The following is a 22,438-nucleotide window of genomic DNA, read 5'->3' as shown; positions in this document are numbered from 1 at the left end:
CTGGCTTCCTCTTGATGGAGATTCTATGGGCTCGGCTCAAGGTTAGGATTGAACATGAACGTTGAGATGACCCTGTCCGCTTCTAAGCGGGTTGGGCAAAGGCCATTGGGGCTCATCTATGTTTTCTCCCCTGGCTTTGTTCGATGCGAGGCGGCCTCGAGCCCTTCATAGGCCGGCCTTCAAACCCCGGTCAGTTGGACTCCCGAGCTAGGGTTAGGCGGCTTGAGCCCCCGAGCCCTATTGGGCTTGGTAGGGGTCGGCCGAATTTCGTGCGTCACCCCGTCCATGGTTTCCACAACCGGAGGGGTTGAGCAAACGACACTTGCCTCGATGGCTCGAGTATTGCGCTCGGCGAGCTCGCTAATGGCATGTTCGAGTGGAATCCAGGTCCATCATTCGCTGACAGGGTCGGCATAGCCCTTGTGTGGCATTCCACTGCTCCTTAACCTGCCTCTAGGTAGATGCCTGTGTCACTCTAGAGAGCGAATCAGGTGGCCTACTGGCCTCTCCTCGATGAAGATTCTATGGGCTTGGCTCGAGGTTTGGATCAAACGAGAAAGGTTGAGATGTCCATGTCCACTTCTGAGTGGGGTCGGGCAAGGGCCACTGGGCTCATCTCCATTTTATCCCCTATCTCTGTTTGACTCAAGGCGGCTTCGAGCCCTCCGTGGGCCGGCCTTCGAACCTCGGTCAGTTGCCGCTCATGTCGAATGAGACGACTACCGCTTTGTGACGCGACACGAAGTGTTGTGATGCAATAATTGCATATCCAATGCTTGGATGTATGAGATGAATGTATGAATGCATGCATGAGAATGGATGAATGAATGCTCATGTACTGGAAAAGTAAAGTGGGGGTTGGTAAAGTTACCTCGATGGCTCGAGTGACGGGTTTAGGGAGCTCTTACCAGATATGTCCATGTGGGGTCTGTTCCGTCATTCGTGATGGAGTTGGTGTGACCTGCATGGGACATCCCGCTGCTCCCTATCTGTCTCTCGGCCATGACCAGAGCCGTCCGATCGACTTTGGGCGACCTGCTGGCCTCTCCTCAATGGAGATTCCATAGGTGGGCCCCTCCAAACCCTTCCCGAGAAGGCGGAGGCTAAAGCTCGGGGTGCGGAGACAAAAACTCTGATAATGCTGGTGAGCAAAAACACTGTAGCCACTAGTGCGTAGGTTTCTTGCGGTCCAACCAGTTTTACTCAGAGTTTATTTCTACACAACTTGCTTCTAGTTTTATAACGTGAGAAGGGGTTGGGCATAAAGAATTTCTAGCGAATAGATACTCATGCCATCCCCCGGGTGAGGCCTGACCCCTTGCCATTGCTGGGGTCAGGGGCTCGATAGCGAAATTGATAAGAAAAAACATGCGCAAATTAAGGGCAACCTGCTGACGCAAGACCTACCTTGATGGCACGAGTGATGGGTTTGGAGAGCTCTTACCAGACATGTTCAAGTGGAATCTGAGTCCGTCATTCATGACGGGGTCAGCATAACCCGAGTGGGGCATCCTGCTACTCCCTACCCATCTCTTGGCAGTGGCCAAGCTATCCAATTGACTTGCGTTACCCGCTGGGATAGGACTTACCTGCAGAGATAGGGGATGAGAACATCCCGCTCAAAAACTTAATTAAGCAGATAAGCCAGGCGATGAACTTGTAATAAATGGACAAGCTCTTAGATTTTGTTATGGCCAAATAGTTTTTTAGCCCTTCTCCCCCTTTCGTATAAAAAGGTTAGTGTGTTCTGATCCTTTCCATCGTTGAGGCCGTAAATCTCGGGGTGCAGGCAAACAAACTCTGATAATGCTAGTGAACAAAGATGTCATAGCCACTAGGGCATAGGTTTCTCGTAGTCCGACTAGTTTTACTTAGAGTTTGTTTCTGCAAGCCTAGCTTATAGGTCTCATCATGAGCGAGGGTCAGGCATGGAGAATGCTTGCCAGGCAGATAGACTCTTAAACACATACCGACTCTTTTCATAGCTAAGGCCAAAAAGCCCGAGGTGCGGAAAAAAACTCTGATCTCGCTGGTGAGCAAAGACGTCGTAGCCACCGAGGCATAGGTTTCTCATAGTCTGACCAGTTTTACTCAGCATTTGTTTCTGCAAACTTTGCTTCTGGGTCTTAACGTGAGAAAGGATCGGGCATAGAGAATGTCTTTTGGATAGATACGCTCTAACTAGCCCCCGAGCGAGGCCCGACCCCTCGCCATTGCTGGGGTCTGGTGTCACTAAAGATTGGGGAGTTTGAAAGCGAAACTGATAAGAGGATGTGTGCGTTTATTAAGGGTAAAAGTGACGTAGTTGCTCGATGTTCCAGGCATTGATGAAGACTTCGTCGTCGATGTCCTGAGCTTGTATGCGCCCATGGCGACGATGTACGGTCCCTCCCATGGCGAAAAGAGCTTGTGGTGGTTCCTGTTGCTCTAGATGAGGCGGAGCACCAGGTCCCCGATGTTGAAGGCCTGTCCCCAAACTCGATGGTTGTGGAAACAGTGCAATGCTTGCTGGTATTTGGCCGAGTGGAGGAGGGCGATGTCGCGAGCTTCATCTAGCTGGTCCATGGCATCTTCGAGGGATGCCTCGGCTCTCGATTCATCATACGCCCTGACCCTTGGCACTCCATACTCAAGGCCGGTCAAGAGGATAGCCTTGGATCCATAGACCATGAAGAATGGTGTGTAGCTGGTGGCCCGGCTAGGTGTCATCCTTAGGCTCCAGAGCACCGCAGGAAGTTCCGCAACCCATCGTCCACCAAATTTGTTCAACCGGTTGAAGATCCTAGGCTTGAGGCCTTGTAGGATCATGTCGTTCGCGCGCTCAACCTGCCCGTTCGTGCGAGGGTGCGCCATGGCAGACCAATCGACACAAATGTGGTATTCATCACAGAATTGGAGGAACTTGTTTTCGGTGAACTACATGCCATTGTCCGTGATAATGGAGTTCAGGACCCCAAAGCGATGGATGATGTTGAGGAAGAATAGCACAGCTTGCTCAGACTAGATCGTTGAGATCGGTCGAGCCTCTACCCACTTTGTGAACTTGTCTACTTTGATAAGCAAGTGCGTATAGCCCCCGGGTGCCCTCTTGAGAGGTTCGACCAGATCGAGCCCCTAGACCACGAATGGCCACATGATGGGGATCGTCTGGAGTGCTTGGGCCGGTAGGTGGGTCTACCGAGCGTAGTACTGACACCCTTCGCATGTGCGCATAATATGTTCAGCGTCAGCTACCGCGGTCGGCCAGTAGAAGCCTTATCAGAATGCGTTTCCGACCACGGTTCTAGACATGACATGGTGATCGTAGACCCCACCGTGGATATCACTCAACAACTAGTTCTCTTGGTCGATGGGGATGCAGCGCTGCAGGATCCCAGTGTGGCTCCGCCTATAGAGTTCGCCATCAACAATGGCAAAGGACTAGGAACAATGCGCGAGCCGTCGAGCCTTTATCTTGTCCGTTGGCAGCGCCTCACGGAGGAGGGAGTCAAGGTAAGATGTCCTTCAGTCGGCTAGAGGGTCGGGCTCTGTTGCTGGATCTTCGCCAAGCTCCATGACCTCGAGGTCGAATGGAGTCGATGGCTGGTTAGTGAAAGTGCATCTAGCCCTTTAGTGGGTTTTGGATGATTCAATGACAACGTGATTAAAGGTCTAACCCATTTGCAAAGTGTGGACAGGTAATATGTTATCTCACAGGTACTTAATGAAAGCCAAAATGATGTGTTGTTGTATAAACAATCTAGTTCAAGCACAAGACAACAATGCAAATGTAATTCATACAAAGGCTTATTTATTGTGGGATTTCCATATACTATGTGAAAGCAAGCTCATAAGAATTAATTAATGAGACATGAGGGATTGCATATGGAATGGTCTCATATTTGAAGCTTGCTAAATTGAAATGACAAAGATAACAATACAAATGAATTGATGATTCAACACAAGATGTGACTTGATGGCTTGAGATGGTGAAGATAGCAAGGAAAGGCTTCGAGGTACAAAGCAAGGGTGAAGGGCAAGCGATGGCTTGGCGGTTGAAGAACCTAGCTAGGGTGAAGAAGGAAGTACTTGCATTTAGTTGAGGTACTAATCAAGCTATGATGGTCATGTTAATGTGGAGGGTCAAATCACTATTGGAGTGTTTGATGGAAGTGACTTGATACATTTGGGATTATTCAAATTTGATGAATGGAATCAAGTCACGTGCTCAAGATGGCTATGCTCAAGTGAAAAGATCAATATCAACATGTTGGCACCCTCACTTGATGAAGATTGGAATGCATGGCTTCGGTTGAAAGAGATCAACTCAAAAGGTTTAAATTCGTTATGCTTTTATATTTGAATTAATAGGAATGTCGTACTATTAAGAGGGATGCATCATGTTGATAGATAATGTTTCATAAGTGCTCAAGCCAACTCATGTGAGTTTTGAGTGTTTGAGAGACAAAAGAGCTATCTGTTTTTGCTGGTCTGGCAATACCGGACGTGTCCGGTATTTGCCCAGTAATGGTAATTCTTGTTGTTCTCGGGTTGGTTCGTCGGGAGTTCCGACGTCTCGCGCTTAACTAACTCAGATGGTTCACTGTCCTGGTCATACCGGACATGTCCGGTATGGACGACCAGAGGCCAATGGCTAGTTTTCAAATGCCTTGAAGGTCGGGAGTTCCGACGGTCGGAAGTTCTGGCATACGTCGGGAGCTCCAACACCTCACAAACTTCAACTCAGTTACTTAGTTTTCAAATATGCTGAGGGTCGGGAGTTCCGACGTGAGTCGGGAGTTCTGACGGTCAGAAATTTCGACATTCATCGGGAGTTCTGACGCCTCACATTGTTACTATAACTTAGTTACCATTGGGGCAGTGTAAGTCATACCGGACGTGTCCGGTATGCATACCGGACGTGTCTGGTATGGCAACGGCAATAAAACGGCTAGTTTTTCCAAGGGGCTATAAATACCCCCAAGCCTACACCTTTGGAGGCTGTTGATTCTGTTGATGCACATACATGTTTTTTAGCCTTGCCAACTCTCCCAAACCCTCTCTTAGTGAGTGTGTGATCCAAATTGCCAAATCAATTAGTGGGTTGAGAGAAACTCGAAAAGAGAGCAATCCAACCACTTGAGCACTTGTGCATATTGTCTATTTTGTGATTTACATTTGTTACTCTTGGACTCTTCGGTCCTAGACGGTTAGGCATCACCGGAGAGCACCCGAGAGATTGTGGTGTGCATCGGAAAGTTTGTAACGGTCGATTCCGCCACCTCGGAATCAACTAGTGGAAGGAGTTGGAAAAGACTCTATCTAGAGTGATCTTCATGGTACCCTCTAGGGCTAACCTTCGCTGGGCCGCCCGTAGCCCTCTCAACAGAGAGTAGGACTCGAACGAGTCCGAACTTTGGTAAAATAAATATCGTGTCTCAATTCGCATTTCATTTGATATTTGTGTTGCTCCAGCTCTTGTGCAGGTTCTTTGTGTATATTGTCATCTCTAGTAGGTACCTGCAGTTTGGCTTGAAGATAGAAATCAAAAGGAACAAGTTTGGGGTTGCTCTGCAGAAATTGTGTATACCAGACACGTCCGGTATTCATACCGGACACGTCCGGTATTTCGTACTTGTGCTGAAAATATTTATTCTCCGTTCTAACTTTGTGTTGTAGGGTTGTAGCTTCTAGATATATTCTTTATACCTTGCTTACTCTGTGGTTAACTTGTAAGGGGTGGTATTACTCTTAATTTGGAGTTTCCATTTTGGAAACTCTCTTTTCTAATTGTTTCCGCATTTAAAGGTGTTAATTTTCAGAAACGCCTATTCACCCCCCTCTAGGCGGTATCCTAGGTCCTTTCAGTTAGCCCCCGAGCCTAGGGCAGCAGCCCGTCACTGGACTATTCTGGCTCCTCATAGGGGACCAAGGGCTTGTGCTGATCGCTAGCGAAGACGCCCGTTGGCACCGGCTCTCGGCCGGACGCCGCTTTCACCAGCGCATCGGCCGCCTCGTTGAGATGCCTTGGAATGTGGTTGAGCTCAAGATCGTTAAACTTGTCCTCTAGCTGGTGGACTTCTCGGCAATATGTAGCCATCTTGGCGTTGTGGTAGCTCGACTCCTTCATAACTTGGTCGATAACCAGCCGGGAGTCGCCCCGGATGTCGAGGTGTGGGATACACAACTCGATAGCGATGCATAGGTCGTTGATGAGCACCTCATACTCAGCCACATTGTTGGAGGAGGGGAAATGGATGCAAACCATGTACCTCATGTGTACCCCGAGAGGCGAAACGAAGACCAGCCCCGCGCCAGCGCCTTTCTTTACTAGCGATCCATCAAAGTACATTGTCCAGTACTCCTGGTCGATGACTACCGGCGGCATTTAGACCTCGGTCCACTCTGTAACGAAATCAGCCAGCACTTGAGCCTTGACCCATCAGCTCGAGTGCCCACTTTGCGATTCTTCACGTGGCATCCTGGTTTTGGACAACCTCGTCGAGGGGGAAGGACGTCACGACCGTCACCGTATGCGACTCGAAGTAGTGATGTAGCTTCCTCTTGGCGATAAGGACAACGTATAGGAGCTTCTGGATTTGGGGGTAGCGGGTCTTGGAATCGGACAAGACCTCGCTAACGAAGTACATGGGATGCTGCACTTTGAGGGTGTGCCCTTCTTCTTCGTGCTCCACTACCAGGGCGGCGCTGATCACTTGCGTGATGGCCACAATGTAGAGCAGAAGCGGTTCTCCATTGGTCGGAGGGACTAGGATCGGGGCCTTCGTCAGTAGCAGCTTAACTACGTCAAGTGCCTCCTAGGCCTTGGGCATCCATTCGAAACGGTAGAGGGGGAGACCTCATTCGCTGAGGAACGAGATGAAGCGGCTGAGCACATTGAGGCACCCTGCAACTCATTGTACCCCTTTTATGTTCTGAATCGGGCCCATCCTTGTGATGGCCGACATCTTCTCCAGGTTGGCCTCGATGCCACGCTCAGAGACGATGAAACCTAGCAGCATACCCCTTGGGACCCCTAAAACGCACTTCACGGGGTTGAGCTTAATGTCATTTGCTCGAAGTTTTGTGAAGGTCTGCTTAAGGTTGGCTATGACCTGGTCAACCCATTTGGACTTGACCATGATGTCATCCACATAGGCCTCAATGGTTCGCCCGATGAGGTCCCCAAAACACTTGAGCATACAATGCTGGTACATAGCCCTTGCATTTTTTAGACTGAACGGCATTGTGACATAGCAGAACGATCCGAATAGGGGTGATGAAAGATGTCGTGAGCTGGTCAGACTCGTTCATCATGATTTGATGGTACCCAAAGTATGCATCAAGGAAGCAAAGGGTTTCACACCCTAAGGTTGAGTCGACTACTTGGTCTATGCATGGCAAAGGAAACATATCCTTTGGACACACCTTGTTGAGACCCATGTAGTTAACACACATTCTCCATTTCCCACTCTTCTTTCGTACAAGAACGGGATTGGCTAACCATTCAGGGTGGAATACTTCCTTGATGAACCCAACCGCCAAAAGCTTCGCAATTTCCTCGCTGATGGCCCTACACTTCCCCTCATCGAAGCGACGCAGGCGCTACTACACCGGCTTGGATCCTGGCTTGATCTTCAAGGCGTGCTCGGTGACTTCTCTTGGAATGCCTGGCTTGTCTGAGGGTTTCCACGCAAAGATATCTCTGTTGGTGTAGAGGAAGTCGACGAGCGTGCTTTCATATTCAGAGGAAAGCGTGGTGCCAATGCGCACAACTTTGCCTTTGGAGCCACTGGGGTCTATGAGGACCTCCTTGACGCCCTCCATAGGCTCGAAAGACCCGGCCGACCGCTTGGGGTCGGGTGCTGCTTCAGCAACCTCCTTCTTGATGGCCGCAAGCTCCCTGGAGGTGACAATTGCCGCGGCGTGATCGCAGCACTCGACCTTGCACTCGTAGGCACGCTGGAAGGAGGTGCCGATGGTGATGACCCCGCATGGTCTCAGCATCTTCAGCTTTAGGTAGGTGTAGTTGGGGACGGACATGAACTTCGTGTAGCATGGACATCCTAGGATGGCGTGGTAGGTTCCATGGAACCCGACCACCTTGAAGGTGAGGGTCTCCGTCCTATAATTGGACAGATCCACGAAGGTGATAGGCAATTCGATCTGCCCAAGTGGCACAACCTGCTTTCTAGGCAAGATGCCATGGAAAGGTGCTTTGATCGGTCGAATGCGCGATCGGTCGATGCCCATGGTGTCGAGCATTTCGGCGTACATGATGTTGAGGCCGCTGCCTCCATCCATAAGTACCTTAGTGACCCACTTTGTGCCGATGATCAGGTCGACCATGAGCGGTATCTCCTTGGTTTCAGGACGCTCTCTGGGTGGTCGGTCTGATCAAAGGTTATGGTAGACTCCGACCATCGGAGGAAGGCAGGCGCTGCCAGCTCGGCCATATAGACCTTGCAGCGTGCAAGCTTCTGGCGGCGCTTAGAGTCGTAGGCCGCTGACCCTCTAAAGATCATGAGGCAACCATCTAACGTCGGAAAGCCACAATCATTCCCTTCGGCGTTGTCTGTGGCTGGCTTGGGGTCCTCCTTATGCTCCACCTTGTTGGAGCCTCCGAACAATAACCGCTTCATGAGGCCACAGTCCTTATAGAGATGCTTGACGGGGAAGGCATGGTTTGGGCATGGCCCTTCGAGCAGCTTCTCAAAGTGGTTTGGGATACCTTCTATGGGCTTCCGACCCCCTTGCGGTTGGCGACGGCCACGAGCGAGCCCTCACGCCTCTGCTTGCTCTTCTTCTTGCTAGGGCAGTCCTTGTCCTGCTTCGCCTTGCCCTTGAGGCGGTTGAAGATCGCCCGACCGCTTCCTCACCCGAGGCATGGCTGGTGGCGATGCCGAGGAGCTCCTTGGTGGTTCGCAGACCCTTACGTCCTAGCTTGTGAACTAGGGACTCACAGGTGGTCCCAGACAGGAAGGCTCCTATGACTTCGACGTCGGCGACATTGGGTAGCTCATTGCACTATCGAGAGAAGTGCTGGATGTATCCACGAAGGGTTTCTCTGGCCTTCTGTTGTCAGTTTTTTAGATCCCATAGGTTCCTAGGACGCTTATACGTGCCCTGGAAGTTTCTCACGAAGATCTCTTTCAGCTCCGTCCAACTTTGGATTCTGTTGGGCGGAAGGTGTTCCAACCATGTTCGCGTCGAATCGGCTAGGAACAATGGAAGGTTGCGGATAATGAAATCATCATTATCCGCTCCACCAGCTTGGCAAGCAAGCCGATAATCCTCGAGCCACAGTCTAGGGTTCGTTTCCTTGGAGTATTTTGGGATGTTGGTTGGTGGTCGGTACCGTGGCGAGAAGACGGCGTTGAGGATGTGTCGGCCGAAAGCCTGAGGTCTCGACAGGCCAGGACTCGGGCTTCGGCCATCGCCGCTATCGTAGCATCCGCCACGACAAGGGTGGTAGCCATGGCTAGCTCCCTCCCTCAGATCGCCGTGGGCACACCTATAGGCATCAAGGGTGTCATGCGCATCACGATTGCGGTCGAGACGCTCATGTATCAAGACTGTAGTGCGCACCCTACTGCCTTGTGGTGCCTGGTGGAGTGACGCATCCTTGTCGGGTCGCTCCGAGGGCGTGCGCTGGCTGGCGTCGAGCTCGCGTCGCTGAGATAGCAAGCTCTCGGCCTACTGTGTCGCCGCACGCTCGAGTAGCATGTGAATCTCGCGATGGGCCTAACGGTCTTTCGACGTTGCGGGCCCCAGAAGCCCCAGGAGCAAGGCCGCCGCAGCGGTGATGTTTTGGCTCGCCCGGGCGAAGTACGGGAGTGCTTCATCATCATCGATGATCCTCCGGTTCATGTCGTGGGCCATGGCACGTGCACACCCACCGTCTCCATGGTGCTCGATCTCTCGATCGAGCTCCGCGCGTTCCTGCTCGAGCTAGAGTCACGCTTCCTCGAGCTTTTGGTGTTGGGCCTTTAGCTGCTCCACCCGTAGGCGAGGCGGGGCCCTTGCATCCCCCGACCTCATCGTCAAGGTCATTCGTTGGGGTAGCCTCTTCCTCGTGGATGCTTTTGACGTGTCCCTTAGGGGTACCCACCGTGAAACACTCATGAGAGGGCTGATGGATCCCCCTGCTGGAGTCAGAGCTGGAGGGCGACTCCGATTCTTCCGCGAGGAGGTCGTGGAAAGACTCCGCGACATATTCGGTCATCCCCATGAACTCGTCATTCGTGGGGGATGGAGGCGGGCATTGCGCCACTGGGTGGTCAACGGTCTCTGTGTCGTTGTAGAGACCGAACAGGAGTGCTGTCGTGGTGCTCTAGGGGAGTTATTTCGGGGAGAGGGGCTCTCCCCTAGCAAGCTGTGCCATGACATTGGCGAACGAGAAGGTGAGGTGGCGCGGGTCCTCCCAGGACGGTCGGGTCCCAGGAAGGCGCCGAGCTGGCGCTCTAACCTCCCATAACCGAAGTCGAGGAGCTGGTCGCTCCTGGGGGCGTGGGCCTCTGGTGCGTGCAGCTGTAGCTCCTCCAGTGCCTCGGCGATCACGCCAAGGCCGGTGGAGTGGAGAGGTTGGATGGCGGCGGGAGCCTGTGCCAACTCTCCTTCCGTCGTGATGATGAAGTCCATGTCCCTGAAGCACACGTGCGTGCCTGGGACACAGTTGACGTTGCGACTAGCCATTCGAGGCCTGGTGTGGATGTCGAGACGCGCAAAAGGCCCCTACCTGACGCGCCAACTATCGGTGTTTCGAGTTGCCACCGACAAGTAAATTTCTAATATTATGCGTCTCGCTCAAATGGTGTGCTTAGAGGACACGAGGTTTATACTAGATCGGGCAGAATGTCCCTACGTCCAGTTCGTTGCTGCTACTCGTGTTACTAGCACTGAAAGATCATAGTAGGGGTTTCAAATGGGCAAGAGAGGGACAGGTCCCAAGTCTCTAGTGAAAGGAGTGAACGGGTGCTGAGAGAGATCGGTTGCTACTCAGCCGTGTGTTCGGGGTTCGATAGGTTCGTGATAGTTCGATCGGATCTAGCCTAAATCGATGTGATGTGTTGCGATGCCCCTTATGGGACACCCTACTTTCCCTTTTATAGGCCAAGGGAAAGCATGGGTTGTGGTGGAGGAAAATGAAGAGCGAGAGAGAGAGCCAAAGGCCTTCAAGATCGTCGGGTCCTTCTCCTTTATGCGGGTCTCGCTGACCCAGTAGATGTCAACAGGGACGGCTTCGCGTCGTGGTCCTATCCATCACTAGCGCCATGCGTAGGCGTCATATGCCGGTCATGGCGTTCCACTCTGTCCTAGCGAACGTCGTGGTGAACTGACGCTTCCATCAGTGTTCGTACAGGGGTTAGGCATAACAGCACCGGTACGCCCGATGCTGTTCTTGATGTAAATCCTCCGGTATGGCCGGTCAAGATCATAGGTTACATCGGGGCGTGTCGGTCTCTTCCCTAGTGTCAGAGCTTTGACTGAGGTCCATACGCTTGGACCTAGAGTGGTTGGCGGCGGTATGGGTCTCCGTCGGGCGAGGTGGAGCCCGTGGCCTCGGGGTCGGGCGAGTCGGAGTCCTCCCCCAGAGGCTGAGAGAGGCGGAGCGCAAACCCAAGGGTCAGGCAAGGCGGAGCGTAGACCCAAGGGTTGGGCGAGGCGGAGTCCTCCCTAGAGGCTGGGCGAGGCGGAGTCCTCCCCCAGAGGCCGGGGGAGGCGGAGCGTAGGCCCAAGGGTCGGGCGACGCGGAGCGCAGACCCAAGGGTCGAGAGAGGCGGAGCCCGTGGCCTCGGGATCGGGTGAGGCGGAGTCCTCCCCCAGAGGCCAGGCGAGGCGGAGTCCTCCCCCAGAGGCCGGGCGAGGCGAAGCGCAGACCCAAGGGTCGAGCGAGGCGGAGCGCAGACCCAAGGGTCGGGCGGGGCGGAGCCCGCGGCCTCAGGGTCGGGTGAGGTAGAGTCCTCCCTTAGAGGCCAGGCGAGGCGGAGCGCAGGCCCAAGGGTCGGGCGAGGCGGAACGCAGACCCAGAGGCCGAAAGAAGCGGAGGTTGCGTGCCGGGGGTCGGTTGGAGCTGTAGTCACGCTCTTGACTGCTCGGATGAGTCAATGTTGATGGTCATTAGCTCCTCCTCTTCGGATACCCTAGTATTGGTCCCGACACCACTTGTCTCCCTCCACACCCGACGTTACACACTTCTCTATTCTCTCCCTCCTCGTATGTCATTTCTGCCGCCACCACGACGCGGGACTATCGGATTCACCACACACTTCTCCGCACCGCTGCTGCCCCCGACCCCCCCCCCCCCCCCCCACCCCCACCCCCTGTCGTTATGCGTCCTTCCTTTCCCTACTGGTGGACCCGGTCCGGCAGGGATGACATCTAGGAGCATGGTGCCCAAGGCGGATGACGTCCCTGCTTGAACTTCATCCATTCATGCGTCTCCCACGACCTCCCAGTCCTTGTGATCCTTACTCTAGAGCCAGAGCTAGCGCCGTTCATCCGCCATGCCATACATTCCGTGCACCGCTTTCCTAACGACAACGTGCTTCAAGCTCCTCAGGCCCGCCCACAGTGCCGATAGAATGGTGCACTTCTACTCCCTAGACAACTGGGAGGCAGCCATGGCTTGGTAGTGGGCGCTAGATCCATAGCAAGGAGATGCAGGAGGCTAATGCATGAAGGAGAGACTAGAAACACCTGTTGGTCTCGGATGGATATCTGCATGGCTTCAAATTTGGGCATCTAGGAGGTCATCTAGAGCACCCCAAGGTGCACCAGAACCAGAAGGAGATCTAGAGCAACTGCAACGTCTTCGGGCATATGTTCGACACCGGATTTGCACAGCGGGCGACAGACTCGATAGCGGATCTGTGTGTCGGGGTCAACAACGGCCTCGATGGTGGGCTGTATATATATATAACAAAGGCAGGTATTGTAGTGCACTTGTGTGTACCCGTTTGGAGGAGCTCCGGGAGGCTCCGGCTCCGGTAATGTTCATGCACTGTAGCACGGAGCCAGCGAAGCTTGAAATCGTGGCTTTGCCGGCTCCTCCTCTTTCCGGCTTCTTTTCAGTTCATTTTGTGCCTCGATTTTCGAAACGGCTCCTGCTACGGTGTCAAACGCGCCCTAATAGAGGTGAAGAGAAAGAGGCAGACACCAATTGTCTCGAATAATATTTTTTTGTCCGCCTCAGAAAACTGGTTTTTGCAGTAGTGTGTTTTTATGACTGTATATGCTTTTTCAGTTAAGAGGTCGGAAAAAACTTTTCAATACTTTGTATCGTTATTTTGCTTCTAATAGAATCTTCCTCGGTCGAAAATAGATGATAGATGAGATGATTATTGCACTACTCCGAAAATATAATGCAGCACGCAGCTGATCTGATCTCCAAGCCAAAACCAAGCTAGGATAGGGTATCCGTGTGTACACCTACCTGTAGTACACGATGCCTGGGTGCGAGAAAGCTAGGATTGAATTGAAGCAGGACGACGACAAGGGTTTCATGTGGCATTTGAAAGCGTGAATCCGGAGAGCTGGCCGGACCGACCATGCCAACTGCTCGACTGGACATGTCTGCCCGGTGGCGGGGTCACACATGCGCGACACCGCCGTCCTTTCACGGCGATTTTACCGGCCGGCCCGCCCGATCCACTACCAGATTCAGCTTCTTTGCCAAGTGCCTCATGTCGATATACACTCGACAAAATCTTTATCGAGTGTTACACTCGGCAAAGAACGCTCGGTAAATAGTTTATCGGCAAAGACCTCTTTACCTAGTGCACTTTATCGGGCACTCGGCAAAGCCTTTGCCGAGTGCTAATCTGACACTCGGCAAAGAAAAGTCGTCGTGACGGCGAGCGCCACCGTGACAGCGGCTTTGCCGAGTGTCAAGGTCAAACACTCAGCAAAGGTCGCCGCTTTGCCGAGTGCCGTTGACTCATACACTCGGCAAAGGTGGCCATTGTACCGAGTGCCACCGGCAAGACACTCGGCAAACGTAGCCTATTTGCTGAGTGTCCTGTCAAGACACTCGGCAAACAGGAGACCTTTGCCGAGTGTCTGGCCAGTGGCACTCGGCAAATCTGTGATGTTTGCCGAGTGCAATGGCCTTTGCACTCGGCAAAGCATGTTCCCAGGTAGTCACTTTGCCGAGTGTCATGGCCATTGCACTCGGCAAAGTGACTGAAAACAGTCTTTTTTATTTGTTTTTTATATCCCATCCAAACAAACAGAACATATATATAACAAACATCACCAACATCACAAATATATCATCTAACAGCACATATATAAACGTCACACATATATTACAAACGTCACATGTCTCACAATATATCATAAATAAGTTCACAAGTAATCTAAGTGCTCCATCATCTACAACCACAATTGCAAATAGAAGTACCATTAACAACCACAAGAATCTTAACCAGATGGCCAATGAGACTGATTTGGTGAATGATTCGCTGAAGCATGAGGATCGTTCGATGCCGCCGATTGATTCCGCACAAAGTAGAAGAGATTGCATGTGTGATACAAGATAAATATATACCATACATGAATAAAATTTTCATACTCCACTAGGTTTGACCGTAAGCATGAATATACAAACTAAAACATTTATACTCACAGGAGTAGAATAGTGAGGAGGTGAAGGTGGAGGTGGAGCGAATACGAAGGTGGCAGAACTACACCCGTAGCGGCGCCAAGACTTTGCATGTACTGAAGAATCTCCGCCATCCTCTGCTGCTCGACCTCCCACTCGGCCTCCACCCTCTCCATCTTCACCTGCATCTGCTCCCGTATCCTCCTCTCTTGTTCCAGCTAGGCCTACAATATATTCACCCCAATGTTACAATAATGCAAAGAAAAGGTATAAAAAACCAATGAACGATGAATAAACCAGGAATAACCTCAAGTGCCTCCACCCGGTGGTGTGAAGTGTCATGCCGAGGTCATATGGCCAGGCTCGTGCTCGTGCTGCTTGCTCGAATCTGGGAGAGACTGGGAGTAGCGGCCGAGTCGATTGCGCCGTCGCCAATCCAGTACCGCCCATGCTTCTTGCCTCCTCCCACCCTCATGACGACTTCTCCATCAAGGTCTTCGGTGCTCGGATCATACTCTGGCCCATGGACCTCCCTTGCCATCGATGTGTACTCACTGAGGCCATCAAGTACATGACATATCAGAAGATGAAATTAAGCCTACTTAATCTCAAAAGGAATCAATATTAATATTCTGTATTTACCTGCAGGTACTGGTCCCGGGTCAGCGTCATGGTTCTTGCGTCCCTTTTGGTGACCTTCGTTCCAAGGATGGTCCCGTGGTAAGTTACGACGGCCTAGATGCACGCCTCGTAATGCATGTCCACGACGAGTTTTTTACAGCATTTGGTAGCCACCGCATCTGCCCTGGCCTCATGTCCGTCCTGGCATCTAAAGAAATACTGCATACAAACATGATGTATCCATTCATTATTTCAAGAATGTCCAATGAATGTGATGTATTGAGCAATGTAGTGTGAGGAAGACTTACCCACAGCTCTTGCTTCACCCGCTCCGCCTTGTTGTTGAATACCCTATGGGCCTGATCTGCAGCATCGGGGGCAGCGGCGTAGTGGTCAAACGAGTAGGCCGGCTCCGTCACTCCGGCGTACTCAATCAGGCCAGGGAAGTGCTCCTTGCACAAAAGACCGAGGATGCTATTGACTTGGCGTGTGTGAGCACCTCCACTCGCCACAATCGTCCAGTTCCTGCCCAAGTGATTAAGAAAAATTATTAGTTTCTATTTTGATTTTCAACATATCATATAAAGTAGTGATAACATCTAAAGTTACTTACTTTTGCCCCTCGGGTCGAATCAGCGGGCGTCTCTCACGAGGTATCTGTCGCTGAGGGAGGCTCGCGGGACCTCGCAAGTAGACGCTCGACGAACTAGAGGAAGCAGAACCCCCTACTGTCGCCTCCTCCTCGTCGTCCTCCTGTGCGTCCTCCTGCACCTCGTCGGCATCCTCCTGGGGCACCTGCTCCTCCTCCTCCTCACGCGACGGGGCGGCAGGCGATGGCTCCCTCCTGTGGCTGCTCCTCCTCCTACTCTCCTCCGGTGCAGCGGTCCTTGTCCTTTGTACAAGGACACTAGCTTCCTCATCCCACCACCTACCATCTTTGTTCAATCACCTGCAATTAAAAAGAGTAAACCAATAAGCACAGATAAACAAGAAGTACTTAGAAAGAGATGCAAAATAAACAAAACATAATTACAAAATAACATAGTATTACAAGTATTAGAAATAATCTTCATGATTGGGATTAGCTAGATCATAAGTCTCATCATCACTATCAATCATGTTGAAATAATCAACACTATCCGAATGAGCAATGTTGCCATTGTCATTGTCTAAATGTAATCGCTCAAGCATTTGTAAGTCCTTCACATTTTGCACCTCATCTCCAGCGTCCTCTTCAATAACTGTTTCATTGTCTACTTCCATTCCGATTGCTTTGGTTAAGTCTATCTCAAACCTCCCTTCTAGCCCCTCTTCTTGAAAGAACTCTCCGTCATATGTGTTTGGGTCTAAGTTATAATCTTCATCGTTTGGGACAGGCACTTTACCGTATGGCGATACCATGTGCACAATATCCCAACCCTTAAGATACCTTTTGGTTTGACACGCATATGGGAGATAATAAACTTGCGTGGCCTGTTGGGCCACAATATAGATATCGTCTTCTGGTAAGACGGAATCCTGTTGAATTTCGACTAGCCCAAGATTAGAATATGTCCGTCTTGTTACTTTAGGATCAAACCAATGGCATTTGAATATGATGGGAATAAAAGGTTTGGAACCATGAAACTTGAGTTCGTATATTTCTTCAATTCTTCCGTAATACTCGATCTCATCAACGTCGGGCGTAAAAACTTCAGAACTTGTGGTTCTTCGATTGGGCCGACTCTGCTCGTAGCTTGTTGTGCGAAAGCGATATCCATTCACGTCATAACCAGAAAATGACCTGGCCCTATAGGCAAAGCCATCGGCAACCTGTCTCAACTCGGCACGCATAGACGCATCCCTCTGGCCCTGCAAGCTCAAGCAGGATACATCGTTATATTATTCGCACGTACGAGTAACTTGGAATGTCAAACTAAGTACGAGCTAAATTGGACGGTACCTTCCGTTTGAACCAAAAAATGAAATCGGGCATTTCATTTCCCGCACCCTGTCTAAGAAGGGTATCTAGCTGCTGCAGCGTGGGATCCCTTGATTGATGCCAAAATTCATGAAGAAATTCCCTGTACCAACAAGAAACAAGGGGGTTGGATGCAGAATAGTGACGGCGTATTTAACAAGTTCGTTGAGAACTTACTACATGTACGACGCCACTTCATCAAGGTTGGTCAACATGTATAGCATGATATGGTGCCACTCTTCATGATTCAAGGTCTTGGGGTCGATGCACTTGCGCTTCCGAGTTGCCCTCAGAAAAGGCTGAGGTTCGATTTATTTTCGCCAGCATTGTAACGAGGGGGTGGATTATGCACGCTAGGGAGGTTGTCACCATAGTATGTTGTTGTGAAGTTCGTCACCTTCTCCAGAATGTATGCCTCTGCAATGGAAGCCTCGATTTTGCATTTATTTCTACATTTCTTTTGAAGAACCTTTAGACATCTCTCGATTGGATAGCACCAACGGCCCTACATGGGACCCCCCATTCGTGCCTCATACGGGAGGTGAAAAATCAAATGCTGCATCGGACAGAAAAAGCCGGGTGGAAAGATCTTCTCCAACTTACAGAGCAACACAGGTGCCATTCTTTCTAAGTCAACAATCACGGTCCGAGATAACTCCTTGGCACAAAGCTGGCGAAAGAAATAGCTCAACTCTGCCAGCACTAGCCAGACATGCTCAGGGACATAGCCTCAAACCATCGTCGGAAGAAGCCACTCAATCCATATGTGGTAGTCATGATTCTTCATCCCTAAGACTCGCATAGTAGATAAGTTCACTCCCATCCTCAGATTAGCTGCATACCCATCAGGGAACATTAACGTCTGGATCCATTCTAGTACTTCCCTCCTTTGGGGCTTGCTCAAGACAAAATCGGCCTTAGGCCTTCTCCATGTCTTGTCGTGACTAGGAGGCTTCATATGTTGGTTTGGTCTATCACATAACGTTGCCAGATCCACTCTAGCCTTAACGTTGTCCTTTGACTTGTTAGGAATGTCCATGATTGTTTCCCAAAGTGCCTCGGTGACATTCTTTTCAGTGTGCATTACATCAATGTTGTGTGGAAGGAGAAGGTCATCAAAATAGGAGAGCCGAGTCAAGCCTGACTTATGAGTCCACATATGTTGCTCACCATATCTTACAAAACCACCTTCTGGATTGACCATGAGACCATCTATCTATTCACGAACCGCGGCACCAGTCATTATCGGTGGTGTAGGGTCTGTCACTATGACACCTTTCGTAAAGTTCTTGATGTCTCGTCTGAATGCATGGTCAAGAGGGAGGAATTGTCGATGTTTGTCGAACGATGAATACTTGCCACCCTTCTGCAACCAAATGAACCTCAGACCTTCCTTGCATACTGGGCATGAGAACTTCCCGTGAACACACCAGGCGCAGAATATCCCATACGCCATGAAGTCATGCAGGGAGTAGTGGTACCAAACATGCATTTTGAAGTTTTTCTTTGTAACTCGATCATATGTCCATACCCCTTCCTGTTAAGCACGTACCAATTCATCAATCACAGGCTCCATGAACACACCCATATTATTCCCCGGGTGTCCAGGAATTATCAACGACAAGAATACGTTCTGTCGTTGAAAGCATACGTCGGGGGGGAGATTGAGGGGGATAACGAATATGGGTCAACATGTGTATGGGGCAGCCATCATTCCATAAGGATTGAACCCATCTGTTGCCAGCGCAACACGTACATTACGAGCCTCTTTAGCTTTCTCATGATGAATGCCATCAAAGTGGGTCCATGCTTCACCATCGGATGCATGTACCATCCTGTCAGGATTGTATCATTTGCCATTTTTGTGCCATGTCATCTGTTTCACGGATTCCTCGGTCATGTATAGCCGTTGGATCCTCGGTATGAATGGAAGGTGCCGTAGGATTGTCATGGGAATGTCAAGCTACCTCTTCTGGCCATCACCAGAATCTACCTCTAGGAACCTAGAGGATTTACACTTTGGATAGTACTTTGCTTCCACGTATTCTTTCCTAAATAGGACGCACCCCTTCGGGCAAGCATGTATCTGCTCATACGGCATCTTAAGTGCACGAAGGAGTTTCTGTGACTCGTGCATGCTCTTTGGCAGAAGGTGACCCTCCAGAAGCAGGCTGCTAATAACTGTCAACATACCATTGAAGGCGTCTCGACTCAGGTTATACTGGGACTTTAACGCCATAATGCGTCCAATGGCATCCAGTTGAGGAACCTTTGTCTGGCCGTGAAGAGGTTTCTGTGCCGCAGCAAACATGTCGTAGAACGCCTTTGCGGTTGCCTCTGGCTCCTCCTATGTACGTCCTTCAGCGAACTATGCCTCGTGATAGTCATTTAACATGTCTGCTACCCCGGCATCAGCATCATAATCCTCGACGTGTGGTCTCACCTCCTCCTCTCTCATACGATTGGCTTCACCATGGTAGACCCACCGGGTATAGTCTATCGTAAATCTATTCTTCCAAAGATGTTCTCCCATGACCTTCTTCGTTTGTCTTTTCCTGTTTGCACATTTGCTGTAGGGATAGCAAATTTTACTCGCTCCTTTAGCAGCCATGCCAAATGCCCATTCCAAGAAAGCATCGGTCTTGTCGATCCATTCATTGGTGATCTGACCCTGACTTGCACGGCCCGTGTACATCCACTCACGGCCCTCCATCCTCTAACATTTATAGCGGCGAGTAATATAAACATCAATTGCATCTACACGATGTTCCTACTATCTAATAGGTGAGGATAGGTCCTAATCCCATGCGAGGATCCATAGATGAGCTTAGTTTCCATGCTCTACTCCTATCCGAGATAGAATTTCGGCAGCACCTCCCCGCTGTTCTCCAAATACACGTCCTGCCAGGGAGAGTGTATATCCAGAGAACAACAAGGAGATGATGCTGAAACTCTGTCTCAGATCGGAGCAGACCATGGAAACTAACCCCACCTACGCATCCGCGGTCTGTCCAAAAAACGTGGACAATTCGAAACAGATACGGTTTTAGATATGGAAATATCTGCATATTTCCAACCGTATCACTTTTGAATAGGAGACGCCTAACTGGGTTACGTGATCTACAACCATGATACAGAAAGAGGGGTTATACCTAGGGTGGCGATGGAGTCAGGCTAGCGGGGCCATGGTGGGTCGGTGCAGTGGCGAGGCGACGTGGTGCAGGCAGACCCGCAGCGGCGAGGAAGGCGATCGGGGTCGCCGAGGTACTCCGGCTCCGCTCCGACGGGCTCTTCTCTGCAAAAAAAGAAACATAAAACTGTCAATACAAAATTTCGGCAGCACCTCTCCTGCACGGTGAGGTTTCCAAAACCTGCAAGAAAACCAACGGCACGATGGCCAACATGCACATATATATGAACGGCACGATGGCCAACATGCACAAGATTATATCCAACCACATATATATAACAATGTCACAACCACTCCTACGACTACCACCACTGCTACTCTACCACTACTACTACCGCAACTACTTGTAATACTACGACGACGACGACGGTAGGGCATACCTAGTGGGCGTCGTAGGGCGGCGGTGGTGAAGGGGCCAGGGCACCAGTGGACAAGGCGACGGCTGGGGAAGCGCCGGGGACGTGGCAACGGCGGCCGGGGCACCTCCTCCTCCTCCTTCTTCCTCCTTCCTCCTTCCTCCTTCCTCCTCCTCCTTCTCTTCCTCCTTCTTCCTCCTCTCCTCCTCCTCTCTTTCTCCTCCTCCGGTGGCATGGGCGGCGGCGGCGCTGGCGCAGTCAGCGTGCGTGTGTGCATGTGTGCGGTGTGTGTGGGTCGGCTGGGCCGCCGGGGTTAAATCCCCCCTTTGCCGAGTGCCCCCGATCTGACACTCGGCAAAGTATTTTTTTTATTTTTTTTAATTCTCTGCCGAGTGCACCTGGCCTGGCACTCGGCAAAGAGGGTTTTTAAAAAAAATTCTTTGTCGAGTGCCCACGATCGGGCACTCGGCAAAGTATTTTTTTAATTTTTTAAAATTCTTTGCCGAGTGCCACCCGGCCTGGCACTCGGCAAATAGGGGTATTTTTAAAACTTCTTCGGAGATTCTTCGGTTTGAAAGCATCGTACGTGACAACTTGCGCGAAACCTTCTCAAATTTTTATCACAGCCTCCACATATGATATCATGACATCTTGATAAGTTTCATGATTTTCGGACTTCGTTTACTTTTTATAGAATTTAAAAACAACTCGACCGCAAGTTCGTGGTCATGTTTCGTGAACAAGATGTTCGAAATTGGTGGTCTGTTCCTGGATACGGCCTCACATTATACTAAATAACATGAATATCATTTTTCCATTCATTTTTTTCATTATTCGAATGACTAGCAGTTATAATTTGAATTATCCAAGAAAATTCAATTAAATGAAATAAATTAAAGAAATATAGAAAAAGTCTGATAAATGTGCCACATTGGAACATAGAGTACCAGGTATTGTATGAGGACTGCAGAAAAAGTTTGGAGGTCAAAAGTGAAAAAAAATATGATTTGTCGAGTGTCAAAAAATGACATTCGGCAAATCACCACTTTGCCGAGTGTCAGGAGAAGACACTTGGCAAAGGGTTAATGGCGGCGGCCCTTTGCCGAGTGTTCTGGTTTGCCGAGTGTCCGACACTCGGCAAACCTGGTCTTTGCTGAGTGTTATTGTTTGCCGAGTGCTCAGCACTCGGCAACCCATCTCTTTGCTGAGTGCCAGTTGTTTGCTGGGTGCTTTCTCTCTGGCACTTAGTAAATAGCCTCTTTGTCGAGCGCCCGATAAAAAATACTTGGCAAAATATGGAACACTCGGTAAAGAAACCGTCTCTGGTAGTGATCGACGACGACGCCGCGTCAAAACTAGGGCCGTGTCGTCGTCTGCCAACTGCTCTGCTCGATCTGCATGAGGTTGACATCATCTATATTATATTATATAGAGATTAATTGCAGTAAATTACCAGCATGTTCGGTTGGCTGGTTCGTATCGTTGCTGGTTCGTAAAGAAGTACTGCTGCCTGGTTTGTGTGAGAGAAAAATACTGTTCCGACTGAAAATTTACGATCGTTTACGACAAGCCACAGCCAAACGAACAGGCTATAGTAATATGAATTATTATATTAATATTAATTAGCCAAATTAAATCATGTAGCCGTATGTATATATAGGACAGGACGGATGAGCTGAAGCAATCTGATGAAGACTTCGTTCGGTTTTCCAGGGCCTCAATCCAGA

General features: G+C 50.4%; 2 protein-coding genes across 2 annotated transcripts; both read right to left on the bottom strand.

The window, feature by feature from the left end:
- Positions 1-2,427: 2,427 nt before the first annotated feature.
- On the bottom strand, positions 2,428-2,853 carry LOC136548916 (uncharacterized). The gene has a single exon (XM_066540272.1). It carries the CDS (start codon positions 2,851-2,853, stop codon positions 2,428-2,430), a length of 426 nt encoding a protein of 141 aa, XP_066396369.1.
- Positions 2,854-5,884: 3,031 nt separating this feature from the next.
- Positions 5,885-6,367, bottom strand: LOC136548915 (uncharacterized). The gene has a single exon (XM_066540271.1). It carries the CDS (start codon positions 6,365-6,367, stop codon positions 5,885-5,887), a length of 483 nt encoding a protein of 160 aa, XP_066396368.1.
- Between the last annotated feature and the right edge of the window lie 16,071 nt (positions 6,368-22,438).

The sequence above is a fragment of the Miscanthus floridulus genome, chromosome 4, assembly GCF_019320115.1.
Source record: "Miscanthus floridulus cultivar M001 chromosome 4, ASM1932011v1, whole genome shotgun sequence".
NCBI lineage: Eukaryota > Viridiplantae > Streptophyta > Magnoliopsida > Poales > Poaceae > Miscanthus > Miscanthus floridulus.
The sequence above is the reverse complement of the archived record's forward strand: the minus strand, read 5'-3'. Positions and strand labels throughout refer to the sequence as shown.